The sequence below is a fragment of the Notolepis coatsorum genome (assembly GCF_963971535.1).
Source record: "Notolepis coatsorum genome assembly, chromosome: 9".
Classification (NCBI taxonomy): domain Eukaryota; kingdom Metazoa; phylum Chordata; class Actinopteri; order Aulopiformes; family Paralepididae; genus Notolepis; species Notolepis coatsorum.
Genome location: NC_140173.1, coordinates 43,406,108 through 43,420,955, shown reverse-complemented (window position 1 = coordinate 43,420,955; position 14,848 = coordinate 43,406,108). Strand labels below are relative to the sequence as shown.

The 14,848-nt window shown below is 40.9% G+C and overlaps 1 protein-coding gene across 2 annotated transcripts in view; it reads left to right on the top strand.

The window, feature by feature from the left end:
• LOC311234349 (peroxiredoxin-like 2A) overlaps nt 1-14,848 on the top strand; it is a 67,072-nt gene that overhangs the window by 35,333 nt on the left and 16,891 nt on the right. For both annotated transcript variants that reach the window (XM_084321501.1, XM_084321500.1), the window contains exons 3-4: nt 6,692-6,783; nt 7,952-8,092. In XM_084321501.1, the coding sequence (XP_084177627.1) occupies nt 6,692-6,783; nt 7,952-8,092 (233 nt within the window). The remainder of the gene's footprint in view (nt 1-6,691; nt 6,784-7,951; nt 8,093-14,848) is intronic.

The window sequence follows — 14,848 nt, the reverse complement described above, 5'->3', positions numbered from 1 at the left end:
TTTAAACCTTGACACATATATCAACTGAGATTATCAACTAACTATATTGACTGAAAGAATCGAGATGACGTCGAGAACAAAAAGAGAACGGCAAAACCAAACTCAGAGGACCCGCTTTCGGGTTTTGTGCGTGAGCAAGCGAAGGAAATTGACGAGATTGCCTCCTCAACCGCTACAACCAACTCAGCAGATACAGAATATATCGTCCGGGAAATGAAAAGAATGGAGAAGACAATAACCGAAAAAGTAGATGCTATCAAAGAATCTATTGAATCCAATATCGAAGCGCTAAAGGTAGCTGCGGATGCACATTATTGTACGCACCAGAGCACTGGAAACTTGTTTGGAAGATCACCAACGTAAATTTGAATTGATCTACGGAGACATAACTGATATCGACGATAAGCTTAAGGTTGAGATAAAGAAAAACAACGAAGAAAACAAGCAGGGACTCGAAGCGATGGCCATATACATAACGGATATCAATGATAAGCTAACTGCTGAGCTTAAGCGAAATAACGAGGAACAAAAGGATAAAATATTAGAACTGGAATATCAATCTCGTAAACTGAATATCCGCATAGTTGGGCTGGACGAGTCTGTGAGCTGCACACATCCCGAAGCGTTTGCAACAGAATTACATAAAATCCTGGGAACAGCTATCCTTCCTATGGTTCCTGAAGTGGAGCAGTGCTACAGATTGGGGACCGACAACAACGCCAAGCCTAGAGTGATTATGGCTGTCCTACGTCAGGTCAGAATAAAATAATTGATAATTCGTGAGACGTGCAGGGTGAAAGGCAGCCTGAAATACAAGGATGTACCAATATACTTCTTTGAAGATTTCTGTCGGGAGGTGGTGGCCTTGCGGGCCAAGTACTAGACGGTGATGTCTCAACTTTTTATGGGAAAATACAATCCCACATTGATGTACCCTGCAAGGCTTCGCATCATCGATAAACATGGACACAGAGTTTTCCTCAACTCGCCTGATGAAGCCGTTAAATACATGGCAGCACAACGTGCAGAATAGTTTATATACAGCTTTTTAATCTTTGTTAAGCATGGACACCATATTGTATCACTTGGTGGTTCACTTTGGGACAGATAGACCTACGTTGGAACAGTCTAAAAATAGCATTCCGGAACATATTGGAACATTCTGGTACATATTGGAACATTCTGGTACTTTAAAAACGACATATTGGAATAATCTGGAACATTAAAAAAGTTCTATGAAACATGGAACATTCTGGATCTTAACAACAATCTGTGGCCATACATACAGCCTAAACCTCCGGAGGAACAAATACATCTCAACGGATCATCGCCCACCCCTGGCTAGGGGAAGAACTGCATATACGTATTTAAAACTTCTTTTTATTAATTGGAAATAATTCCACTACTTTTCCACTTTATAATCTAGGTGATTAAGCATAACAAAGCTCTTTCAAGATCTAAGTAAATGTTCTTTATTCTTTGAGGTTCAATTCAGTTCAATACCTCCCTAATATTCTTGGTTGTTTTAACTTACAGAAGTTAGTATAAAATGTAAGTGATTATAGTATGATATTTGAAGCATCTTTTTATTTTTATCTTATTTTCTTTTTTCCTTTTTTATTTAACGGGAGAGTGGCCAAGCCACAGTTGACATTCTACTTATGGTAGAATTTAGAATGTTAGATCCTATGGTATACATAGGAAAGTTAAGGATGAAGCGCTCGGTATGGGCATACTGGTCGTGTAATGGGGGGAGGGACGAAATCCTATGGGGTTTCAGAGGGATAGGGGATTATATGTATGGGTGTTTTTCATGTTTGTTATTATGCTCAAGCTCTGTTCTCAGGACCTCAATAATTGGATATATATATATTCCACTAGATTATGGCTAGTCTGAATATATTAATTTGGAATACCAGGGGACTAAACAAACCACATAAACGCAAAAGTGTGCTTACATTGATGAAAAGCAAACCGGTTGATGTGGCTCTCTTAAGCGAAACGCACCTATTGGAGGCTGAAAATGTTAGGTTGGCGGACAAAATATATCATAACATTAGCTACTCTTCTTTTGGAACTAAATCCCGCGGGGTAGCTATAGTCGTGAAACGGAAATTGAATATTAAATTGTTGGACGTATGGTCTGATACTGACGGCCGAGTAACTATTGCTAAGATAGAATACAGTAACAGAAAAATCGCGTTGGTAGCGGCTTATGCCCCTAATTTTTACGACGCCAACTTCTACGCAACACCGCAGTGTTTCTCAAAGTGGGGGGCCTTGAGATTTAATTTTTTTTTTTTTTTTTTTATTACAGAAAATGATCACTAAAGTGCTATCTGTTGCAGCTGCACTGTTCTCCATGAAAATACCATTTCTCAAAATCTGAAAATCATTATTTAATAAAACACAGAAAAGGATCACCAAGTTATTCTGGATAAAAAAAACCTTTACAGACAACATTGAGACGAAGCTTCCTGACACATCTCCATCCAAACTCTTGGAAGAACTCTTTGAAATCTCATCTGATACCACCTGGAGAGCTAGTTTCAGAGTGTGGTGCTGAGTACCAAGTATCTCATGATGCAGCAGTTAAGGTGTGTTGATATCATTCAGCACCACATACAGTATCTGTGTGAAGCTGGCTTTTCATCCATGACAGCTCTGAAAACTAAATATAGGGCCAAGTTGAGCCTTGAGGATGACATGCGTGTTGCCTTGTCAAAGACTGACAGCAATAAAGACTGTTTGCTTATTTCCTATGTTCGCTTTGTAAATTCCCAGTCACTGAGTGAAGATCTGCTGTTTTGCAAATATGTCAAAAACAGAGCAACAGCTGATGAGCTCTTCAAAATGATTGACAGTTACCTGACAGAACATGGACTGAAATGGGAGAACTGTGTGGGCTTTTGCTCTGACGGTGCGCAGGCCATGGCAGGGAAAAGGAGGGGGCTACAGGCACTCATCAAGGGGGTCTCGCCAAACGCGCAATGGACGCACTGTAAATTCACAGAGGCGCTAGCGTCAAGACAGTTGATGTTACAAGATGTCTATATTTTTTTAAAAGCACAGTCTTTGAGTGTATTAGACTGTATTGTTATGTTGTTGCACAATTGCACAGTTGTAAAGTGGTTGCACAATTTGAAAGGTCACGATATTGGTGTTATTTCAATAAATTTAAACATGGCCCATTTCATGACTATTTTGTTGGGGCAAGGGGGGGGGGCCCAAAATATTTTGGTCCGCCAAAGGGGGGCCTGACAGAAAAAGTTTGAGAAGCACTGCACTAGTGCAATGTTGGACATCCCCGAGTACTCATTTATAATTGGTGCAGATTTTAATGCCATTTGGGATCCCTTGATTGATAAATCTAATACTACCACTTCCAATGATCAGAAACATGCATCTAATGCACTAAAGGAATGGGCCAAGAATACAGGTGTAAATGATCTATGGCGATTACTCAACCCAACAGCTAGAGAGTACTCTTTTTTTCATCAAGACACAAATAATTTTCCAGAATAGATTATGTTTTTGCATCCCCTAGACCATAGGTGTCAAACTCACGGCCCGCGGGCCAAATCCGGCCCGCCACGTCATTTGATGTGGCCCCCCAAGAGCTCAGGTAAAAAAAAAAAAAAATTTTTTTTTTTTTTTTTTTTTTTTTTTTTTTTTCATTAATATTGGGTTAAAAAATAGCAGTGTTAAAATAATTGTGGGTTAATGCGTTAATAAAGCTTTAACTTTGACAGCCTTAGTTATTACACATTCTTACACATACATGTATGTTGAACATCTGAGGTAACAAAGGAAAAAAGCCAAAAGCACTTACTCCTCAGACATTCTTTGACAATTTTACAGCCCAAAATACAAAAAAAATCCAGGCGGAATAGGTAACAAAGGGTTGAAGAAATATTGTCTGAACTGTCAGATGCAAACTGGCTGTGTGACATAACCGAGCATCTCGCTCAATTGAATAAGAAGCTGTAGGGACGCAAACAAGTCCCACCCAAAACTTTACCAATATAGTTGTGAACTGAGACAACGCTTATTTTGTTATTTTTGAGTACAGTTACAGTTGTGTGTTCATGCAGACACATAATAGCAATTTCATTACGAATTGAAAATGGGGGACCCTGATGTAAACAAGTCGAAAGTCTTTCTCTGGTCTGCATCCCCTTAACAATTGTGTGTATTGAGCTGTACTGTACTGTACCCATTCTGCAATCTGTTAATTAAAGTTAATTAAACTATCTTCCATTAGTTGGATGTATGGCCTCTGCAAGGTTGTGTGCAGCCATTTGTTTTTGTAACATCTGCTACATCTGTCCCACGTGTTCTTTGCAGCTCACAGTTGTTAGTTCTGCCCCTCTTGACTGTGACAAAAAGGTTTTGAACAAACTTAATGTCATAGCTTGTATTTGATGATATTCTTCTTTGTTATTTACTTGAATGGTTTGATCATTGATTGGTGGAGTAATATGGGGTTCTGATAAACTAAAATTATTTGTTAAAATAACATAAGCTAACATATATTTTTACATTTATGCAAATGAATATGCAATATGTATAACTTGAATAAGTAATAAATACAGAAACACCATGTTTAACAATATGTAAATGTGTAGCTACATTTATTTTACATTACATTAACATTTATACGGTCTTTGGCCCTTTGAGGGCAACCATAATGCTGATGTGGCCCTCTGTGGAAATGAGTTTGACACCCCTGCCCTAGACTATTTGATAGATTTGACGTGGAATCGGAACCCAATGCACTATCAGATCACAGCTATTTACTCCTGAAGGGCTCATTTGGTAGACTGACATCCCGAGCCCCAAGATGGCGATTTAACTCGATGCTACTGAAAAACACTGATTACATTCCACAACTCAAATATGAACTAGATATATTCCTGAAGACTAATGCGGTTTCGGTACAGGACCCCAGAATGTTATGGATATCGGTAAAGGTTATCAAGGATAACACTACACTCTTTGCCTCCAACCTCCGTAAGAATCGGGATTCCAAATTGGTAACGCTGGAAATGCTTCACTCATCGTTATTCTCTTCATTACAATGCAACTACTTGGGTCAATTGGAATCTCAAATTAATGTGTTAAAAAAAGAGATTAACTCCATTTTAAGACAACAATCTGAATTTCAAATACGCAGTACAAGACAACATTATTACTTTCATGGCTCTAAACCAAGCCACCTACTAGCGATGAAGATATGATCAAATGCACAATTTGCAGATATCCCTACTATTAAGGACCAACAAGGGTTTGTCACAGACCCCAAAAAAATCAACGAAACCTTTAGAAAGTATTATTCCAACTTGTACAAATCAGATGTGGTTTTCGGTCATAATAAAATGGATACATTTCTTAATAAAATTAACCTACCTAAACTCTCAGAGGAAGACGCTAAACAGTTAGATACACCTATTACACTAGAGGAACTTAGGGAGGCTATATCAGAAATGCAAAGTGGTAAGGCTCCTGGTTGGGATGGTATCCCACCAGAACTGTACCTCTCATGTTGGGATGTAATTGGACCACTATTACTTGATATGATTTTATACTCAATCAATGAGGGGAATGTCCACAGGGACTTCAATATGGCACTCATAACTGTCCTCCTTAAAAAAGACAAACACCCCACTGAATGTGGTAGTTATAGACCCTTAGGCCTAACAAAATTAATAGTTGGTTTCAGGTTGCCGACCGACCCTGCCGATTTAGGTGCGACCCAATATATTTTATGAGTTTTTAGAAAAAATTATATATATATATTTTTTTTTTTTTTTTTTTTTTTAATAAAGTTTCATAGAAATCTTAGTCAAACATTTAGTATTATGGATATTAAACATGCTGGCAGAGTACATGCATCCATGTTGTTGTGAACATTTTAATTAAATAAAGAAATTCCCTATCCACAGTCGCCGTGGGAAAGAATAAAATAAAAAATAAAATAAAATAAATTCCCTACCTACCCATGGCCAAACTGACAACCAACCTGAAACCAACTATTAATTTTGTTAGGCCTTAAAGGATAACTCCACTATTTTGGGAAATTCGCTTATTTAACATCTTCCCTGGAGTTAGACAAGAAGATGCATACCTTTTTTGTCTCTGTGCGTGCATTTTAGCTTTGGGAATAGATGCTCCGTTAGCATAGCTTAGCTTCATCACTGGAAGTGAGGCAGGACAGTAGCCTTACAGTGCCTTACAGTGTATTGCAAGGTCTGACATTGACCAAACTTGATATGCATGACCTTGGTGGGCTCTAGGTCAACTCCTGAAAAGGGGGTCAATGTCAGACTTTGCAATCAAAAGTTAGGGGGCTAATAACCCTTGCCATAATTTCAGTGCGCCCCTAACTTTTGATTGAACAAAAAGGAGACACTGGCATCAGTAGAGGGGGGAGCTACTATCTTAGCAATAGTTACTCGGCCGTCAGTATCAGACCATACGTCCAACAATTTAATATTCAATTTCCGTTTCACGACTATAGCTACCCCACGGGATTTAGTTCCAAAAGAAGAGTAGCTAATGTTATGATATATTTTGTCCGCCAACCTAACATTTTCAGCCTCCAATAGGTGCGTTTCGCTCATTCAGCGCCATAGCCAGCGAGCGGGGCCGTGGTCATGGTCTTCAATGGTTCCTTGTGTGTGTTCCACAGATGACGTGACCATCAAGGCCAGGACCCTGTGGGGGCAGAGCGGGGCCGTGGTCATGGTCGTACGCCGACCTGGATGATTTCTGTGCAGAGAGGTGACTTGACTCTTCTCACAATCCTCCTGGACACTTTTCATTTTCACACTTATTACTGTACATTTTACTGTACATTTTACTGTATATTTTTGGCTGGATAGTTGTATATTTAAGATTTTAGAATGTATATACATACCAGAATGTATATATCGGACCGTATTTTATCCTTTATTCTATTTTATTCTTATTTTTTATATTATTATATTCTTATTACTATTTTAGTCTTATTGACTGCCTAAATGTTTATTGTTGTTCAATGTGAGCGATCTGTAGTGCCGAATTTTCCCTCGGGATCATTAAAGGATTTCTATTCTATTGTCAATAGTTTCATGATTTAGGGGCGGCTGGGTGGCGCAGCGGACATTGCGCTCGTCACCAACGCAAGAGACACCGGTATTGAATCCGGCTGTCAGCGTTGCCTCCGGCTTGGGCCGGCCGTCATACTGACTCAATTGGCAGAGTTAGCGGGAGGGGAGTCGATGGGTGGTAATCTGGTCGTTGTAAACAGCGACTCCTACAGCTCGGTCAGGGCGCCTGCACAACAAAGACAGGAAAATGGCGGGGGCAGTGTGAGCCTCCTACACGTTACTCCTCGCCAATGATAGTCTGCGCTGGCAGGTGAAAAGATGTGACTGGCTGCCTCCACATGTATCGGAGGGGACATGTGATGGGCTTCTATTCTCCCTACGACCGGCCAGTAGGGGGCACATGCGAGCAACGATCAAGACAGGGGAGGGGAGAATTGGCACGGCTAAATTGGGATGGGAGAAAAATAGAAAATGGAGGAGAAAAAGTGGATAAAAAAAATTGTTTCATGACTTCAACTAGACCACGTAGTGATGTCACACGACAGGTCAATGAGTTCAGGGAAACCTACACTAATGATAACATTCTCCTCATCCACCCCCTCTCTCCTTCTCTCTCCCTCTCTCTCTTTCTCCTCTCTTTTTCCCTCTCTCTCCCTCTCCTTCTCTCTCTCCTTCTCTCCCTCTGTCTCTGTCTCTATCTCTCCTTCTCTTCTCCCTCTCTCTCCTTCTCCTTCTCTCTCTTTCCCTCTCCTCGCTCTCTCTCCTTCTCTCTCTCTCCTCTCTCCCCCCTCCTCTCTCTCTCCCCCCCCTCTCCTCTCTCCCCCCTCTCCTCTCCCCCCCTCTCCTCCCCCCCCCTCCAGGAGGCCTCTGAGCTGTCCTCTCTGAAGCCCCAGCTCGAGGAGCTTGGGCTCCCTCTGGTGGCCGTGGTGAAGGAGGACGTCGGCACCGAGATCCAGGACTTCAGACCGCACTTCGCTGGGGACATTTACATAGATGAGGAGGTCAGTACATAATCACATAGAGGAGGTCAGAGGTCAGCACCACAGATAATCACATAGAGGAGGTCAGTCAGCACATAATCACATAGAGGAGGTCAAATCAAATGTATTTGTTAGACTCGACAACACACGTTAATGTCCTCATTGGCTGGACCAGCGTTTCCGTTAGCCGGTAATTACCGGTATTTGACCGGCAAAATCTGTTGAAGTCCGACATATTTAATCTCTCCGGTCTTAATGTCCGGTGAAAATAATTCCCTGAGTCTAAGCACAATTTGATTATTTGATTTTCCTCGTTGCTTCTAATAATGACAACGACGTTGTCAGCGAGAGCTTAGTGCTGGGTGTGCGAACTTTTGTGAAGCTGCAGAGCCGGAGCAGCAGCAGCTCAATGCAGTATTCCAGCAGTACTCCAATTCAGCCATTTTCAGCCAATGTTGGGTGGGGGGCGCTGCTGTGCGGTTCCCAGAAAAGAGCCAATAACAGCTGAATCAGCTGCTCTGCAGCGCCATACTCTTTGCAAATAAGTCGTTGCGAGGTGGAGAGAGTCGTCACGCAAACCACGATAATGTTGCCGTCTCTCTGCTTTCTCAGTTCTTCGCTTGATATAATTAATACAAATGTCCAATATAACGGAATTCGTTAGCTCATAAAAATGTGATTATAACAGACTGCTGTTTAGTGTCGGACCGACTGCCCACATACGCGGTCTATTTTATTTCAAGTCAGCAGCAGCACGGAGTATCGAGGGACTTATTTTATTTGGAATATATTAATGACTGTATACGCAAAAGTGTAAACAAAACATGTTCAATATACATATATACAATATATATCAATATACAATGCAGAGTAGAGTTACAATACAATATAAATGGGATGAGGTAGCTTGTGGTGGTAAGGTGCAAGGCTTGGCTATGTGCAATGAGGTATGAGTTGCCAATAAATATAAAGTGTCTAAAGTGGGTGCTACAGTGAGTTGTTTATTTAAAGTGAGTGTGTACGGGTGGATGTGTGTGCTGTGAGTATATTTGATGGTTTGTTACATAGTGTTATTGTCGTTGAGCATCCTGATGGCTTGGGAATAGAAGCTCCTTCTGAGTCTCTCTGTACTGGCCATGAGACTCCGGTATCGCTTGCCTGACCTCAGCAGTTCAAAGAGGCAGTTGTTTGGGTGACTAGAGTCTTTGATTATTCTCTTAGCCTTACCCCTGCAACGCTTGTTGTAAATGTCTTGGGGTGGGAAGCCCACGTGATGGCTGTTTTCTGGATTTAAATGTATCCAAAACCAAAGAAATTATTATCTCACCAAAACACATAGACCCAACAACCATCCACGGAGCTGAGGTGGAAATTGTCCAGAACTACAAATACTTAGGAACTGTGTTTGATGACAAACTCAAATTTAGAGACAACACAGATGTTGTCGTCTGTACTGTCTTCGTAAACTAAACTCCTTTGGAGTCGAACAGAGAATTCTGACAATGTTTTATTCCTCCTTTATTGAGAGTATTTGAACCTTTTTATTTGTATGATGGTTCACATCCCTCTGTTAAAGAGACAAGAACAAGGGGTGGCTGATTGGCGCAGTGGGCAAGGCACTCTCCTCTAACGCAGGAGACGCTGGGTTCGAGCCCAGCTCTTGGCGTTGCTACCGGCTTGGCCGGTCGTTCATACTAACACAATTGGCAAGTGTTAGAGGGTGGGAAAGCCGGTGGGTGGGGATTTGACGTTGTGGACAGCGACTCCTACAGGTCGGTTTGGTTACGCCCGTGCGACGGAAGCAGGAAGTGACGGGGGCAGCGTGAGCCTCCCACGCGTTACTCCTCGCCACTGAGAGTTCGAGCTGCTGCGGCCAAAAGATGCGACAGGCTGCCTCCTCGTGTACCGGAGGGGACACGTGATGCAAGGCTTCTGTTCTCGCTACAACCGACCTGTGGGAGGCATAGTCTAGCAACGTTCAAGACAGGGGAGGGGAGAATTGGATACACGAAATTGGGATGGGAGATAAATAGAAAATGGGGAGAAAAAGTGGATCAAAAAAAAAAAGAGACAAGAACAAACTGCAAGGCGTGGTCAACCTTAGCTAAAAAATTCTCGGCAGAACACAAAGATCCCTAATGCAGTTTTACAATGCCCAGGTGCTCAAGAAAGCACATAAAATAATTGATGACCCCACACATGTCCTTCATGTGTGTTTTGACCTGCTGCCCTCGGGAAAGCGTAGGCCTGCCGCGATAAGCAATAAATTGATTAATTGCCGCGATAATTAAAATGAATGCAATGATTTTGACGGGCGCGATTAATTGCTATTTGCGTGTTTGTTTGAGGCGGAACCAGTGCCCCTTGTCACTCAGTCACTGTCCGTGTTGGGAGGCGGGCCGCTGGCTTTACTACAGAGCACAGCACAGGAGCTCCGTGGGGCTAACGTTACCCCTCATTGTGTCTATTCTACTAGCATTAACGTTACTCATACAAACAATCAATAGCGAGTTATATTGATCACGCTATGTACGATAGCCATGCTAAAACGCTAGCACAACATTAGCACCTAACCTAACAACAAGCCTTAACAAGTCAGCAATCTTTTTGCGAGACTAAACTCTCCGCTCGGTGCCAAATTGTGTTGATGTCGGTTTTGTTTAATCAATAAATGAGGCAGAATACACAGTGACTGTATCCTTTGTTTATTGCACTTGTGCCTGCTGCAAACATAATGATTATGAAATCCTATGCGAGACATTAAAGATGGCGGCGTTCTGTTTTCGTTCAGACTCCCTCAGACTCTACAATGAGTGACGCATCTCTATTCTGACCAATCAGTGGTCTGCAGTGTTTCACGTGACTTTTCTGGTACCACTTCTACCAATAAGATGCATGCATCTCACTTCTACTCGCTTGGAACCACGACAGAGCAGGGACTAAAAAAGTACCTGATAATCACAACAATACTTCCGGTCCGGTCGGTGGGCTTCAAAATAAAAGTCTAAAACACCGGAAAAGACGGAGCGGTGGGCTTCAAAATAAAAGTTTTGGGAAATAAATTTCTCCAAAAAAAATTCTCTAACCGGTCGCAATAATATCGCTTATCGCGATATTTTCGGGGGCAATTAATCGCCCAGCAAAATGTGTTATCGTGGCAGGCCTAGGAAAGCGCTTTAGACAGCCTGCCTGTAAAACAAACAGAAGAAAGTTTGGGTTTGTACCAGAGGCCATTCGACTGGTGAATGGCCACAGTACAAGGAAAGGTCAGTTTACTAACATGCACCCTTTGACCCCTTGATTTAAAAAATGTTTGACGAAAGTGCACTTTTTTTGTACTGACCGAATCTATTTTTTTATTGGACTTGACAGATCAACAGTGTAGGGATCCCGTTCTGGCAGTGTCATGTCTGTTGTGCTTTGAAGTGTCATGTATGTCTCTTGTCCCTGCTTTGTCTTGTTTTGTCTTGAATGTGTAGAAATTCAGCTGTTTGCCATATCATGCTCTAAATTGCCCCTTGCGGGACTAATAAAGTTTTTTTAATTGAATTGAATTAAATTGTGCGTTCGGCTGAACGGGCCACTCACCGTAGTCTGCTACGGTCTTGTGCGGTGTTATTCCCAAACCAGGAGGTGATGTTACCAGTCAGGATGCTCTCTATTGTGCATGAGTAGAAGTTCTTAAGGATCTCTTTTTATTTTCTTTTATTTAGCCTTTATTTAACCAGGTTTGTCCCAATTGAGATCCATGATCTCTTTTACACAGGAGACCTGGCCAAGAATAGCAGCAACACAAAGTTTCAACATACACACATAGACATTACAGATAAAAAGAACGTTACAAAATGGTCAGATAAAACATTTGCACACAGAAAAGTGGTTACAATAGGAGTGATCTAACGATTGCTCACGTGCCAGTCACCTTCAGAATCTGTGCTGTTCTTTGTATTCCAGCAACTTAACTCCCTCCCTCCAAACATCCGTAGTGCTACTGTGCATCCCTGCACTCTTTCAAATCCCAACTCAAAACTCACCTCTTCACCAAATAATATAAATTACCTCATTTCCCTCTTTTATTTTTTACTTTGTTGTTACGTTGTTCCCCTGATCCCCTTCCCCTAGCTGCCCCCTCCTGTTAAGTGCCTTGGGTCTCCTGAAAGGCTCTATATAAATATAAGATATTATTATTATTAATAACGTGGGACCCATTTTCAATGTTTACTAAAAGAAAGATTATTGAAATTAATTGTTAACCTGAGACTCATTGGCCTTGGCTCATTTTCTGTCGAACATTTAAAAAAAACATTTATAATATTACATACATGGTGTTCAGGTTTACTAGACCAGAAAGTGACTAAATTATAGGTGAAAACAAGTAAACATGGTAAACATTTAACAAAAAGGTTCACTGTTCACTGTCTGCCTCCACTGTGTTTCATATATATCTTTCAAGATAAACATGATTTATTTCATTCATGTCTCGATTATAATGGATTCTTAATTAAAAAAAAATTACAGACATCATATTTTATGACAAATGAATAGCACTTGTATTGATAAATGTGATCTAGCAGAGGTAAATGGAAAATATGAACCATATATGCTGTCTATATTGCTTGTAATTGAGATACAGTTAACATATGTTGAGTATTTTTACACAAATTGTTATGACTTGAGTGAGTAACCGACTGTATTAAAAAGTTAATCTGAACAAACCTCCAGAACAGGGGTTCCCAACCTTTTTTCCCCCAGGGACCCCCAAACATCTCTGATGAAATTCCTGGACCCCCCTCCTAATAAAATACCATAAAATAATATTTGTCATTTTAATACTTTTTTTTTTCATTTTAATAACAAACTGCTTATACACAGGCATATGCATCATAATTAGACCCACTATGCTTCTTTGACTTGTGCCTTCAATCAACAAATCTCATCTTGCACCATATGTATTTCAAAATGTTGGCCAATATTCAAATCCTGTATTCATCCTCTCAAATCAGGCCCTAATGGTGAACGGTTTGCATTTATGTTGAATGAAGTAAGAATCCACTGCAGTGAGAATGTCCTGCTTCAGATCCTCATTTTCGATATACTGCACATAAACGATGAGCACAGCCTCGTCTGCGACAGTTGTAGTTTCATCAAGTTATATGGCAAATGGACCCTTTCTAAGCTTTTCTGACAGCTGCTGCTCGCAATCACTTGACATCTTATCAATTCGGTCTTTCACTACATTGTTCGAGAGTGGTACTGATTTTAGTTTATCCGCCACCTGTGGGCCGCACAGTTTCTAAACCATTTTGATGCAGGCTGGTTTGATGAGCTGCTTGCCAATATTGTGCGGTTTCTTTGCTTTTGCAATTAAAAGTGAACACTCAAAGGAGGCTTCGGTAGCCTTCTGTAAATCACTGCCACCCCTGCTCCACGCTACTCTAACATCAACGGGCTTGTTCGCCTTGAGAGACTGTTCTTTCCTCCGAAAAAAGTCTGGATCCTTCCCAACGGTTTCTGGGTGCTTAGACGCCTGATGTCTCTTCAGCTTGCTGGGCTTCAGGCTCGAGTTTGCCAACTTTTCTCCACAAATCACACACTCAGGTCGTTTGTCTGGTCCCTCAGTGAAGCCCATGGTGATGTAATTTTCGCGATTGCTGTAGGTCCTAACTTTTTTTGCAGATGAGCTGCCGTCATCTCCTTTTTGTTTGTCACACATTTTCGCCTCTGGCGGCTGACTGCAGATGAGCCGAGAAAGTTAACTAGCGTGCTAGGCTAGCTACGGAAAGTGATACTGTCGACTGATTCGCGTTTTAGCGGCTACCCGGTTAGCCTACTGTTAACGTTCAAAAATCATGTCTAGATGTTTATTTATTTATCTTTATTTTTTATTGTAGTGGAGAGACTATTCATGCTTCTGATGATAAAAATATGCTAATTAACACTTTAAGTGCAGAAAACAGCCATGCTAAAGTTGCAGAGGACGCCCTAACTCGTCTTTAATATCAATATTTCAAAAATCTGTGATCGGAATCATATTTCCCCTCTGCAGCCTTCACACACAGTTCTGAGCTCCTCTCAATCCTCTAGCGCAGGGGTAGGCAACCCTAGGCACGCGTGCCTGCATAGGCACGCGGGGGCATTTTCATAGGCACAGGGGGCAGCATAAAAAAAATATAATTTTTTTTTTTTTTTTGCTTTGAACTACTAGAGTGAAATATTTTGCACTGTTGTCGCATTTATCTTGTTGAAATCCTCCCACAGGTTCTTTTTACTACCACATATTTAATTGAGACGCTTTATTTGTTTATTATTTCAATTTAGCTGGAAATACATTGCTACATCATTCAGTAACATTTGCAGAGCCTTATAACAAAAACATTATTACGGTCACCATTGTGACCAGTGGGATTAATCAACAAATTTGATTATTTATTTTTCTTTTTCTATTTCATTGAACATTGCACATGTTAAAAGCCATTTTTTTAACTCAAAATGTGAGTATTACCAAGTCAACTTGTGTTCATAAAACAATGACAATAAACATAGTTTTATTAGGTTGAAATAATGTGGTTGTGTACTTATTTTTCTGTTAACTTATTATGGATTGAAAACTGAACCTTAATGCACAGTAACTGAACTCAATATTTTTAAGTTCTGGTAACTTATTATTATTTATTTTTTTACAGTGTAGTCTTTCGATCAATCAAAACTTATTTACACGATATACCTCACATTCACCCTCCATTCACATCCTGGTGTTCTCCTGGTGTTCTCCATTAG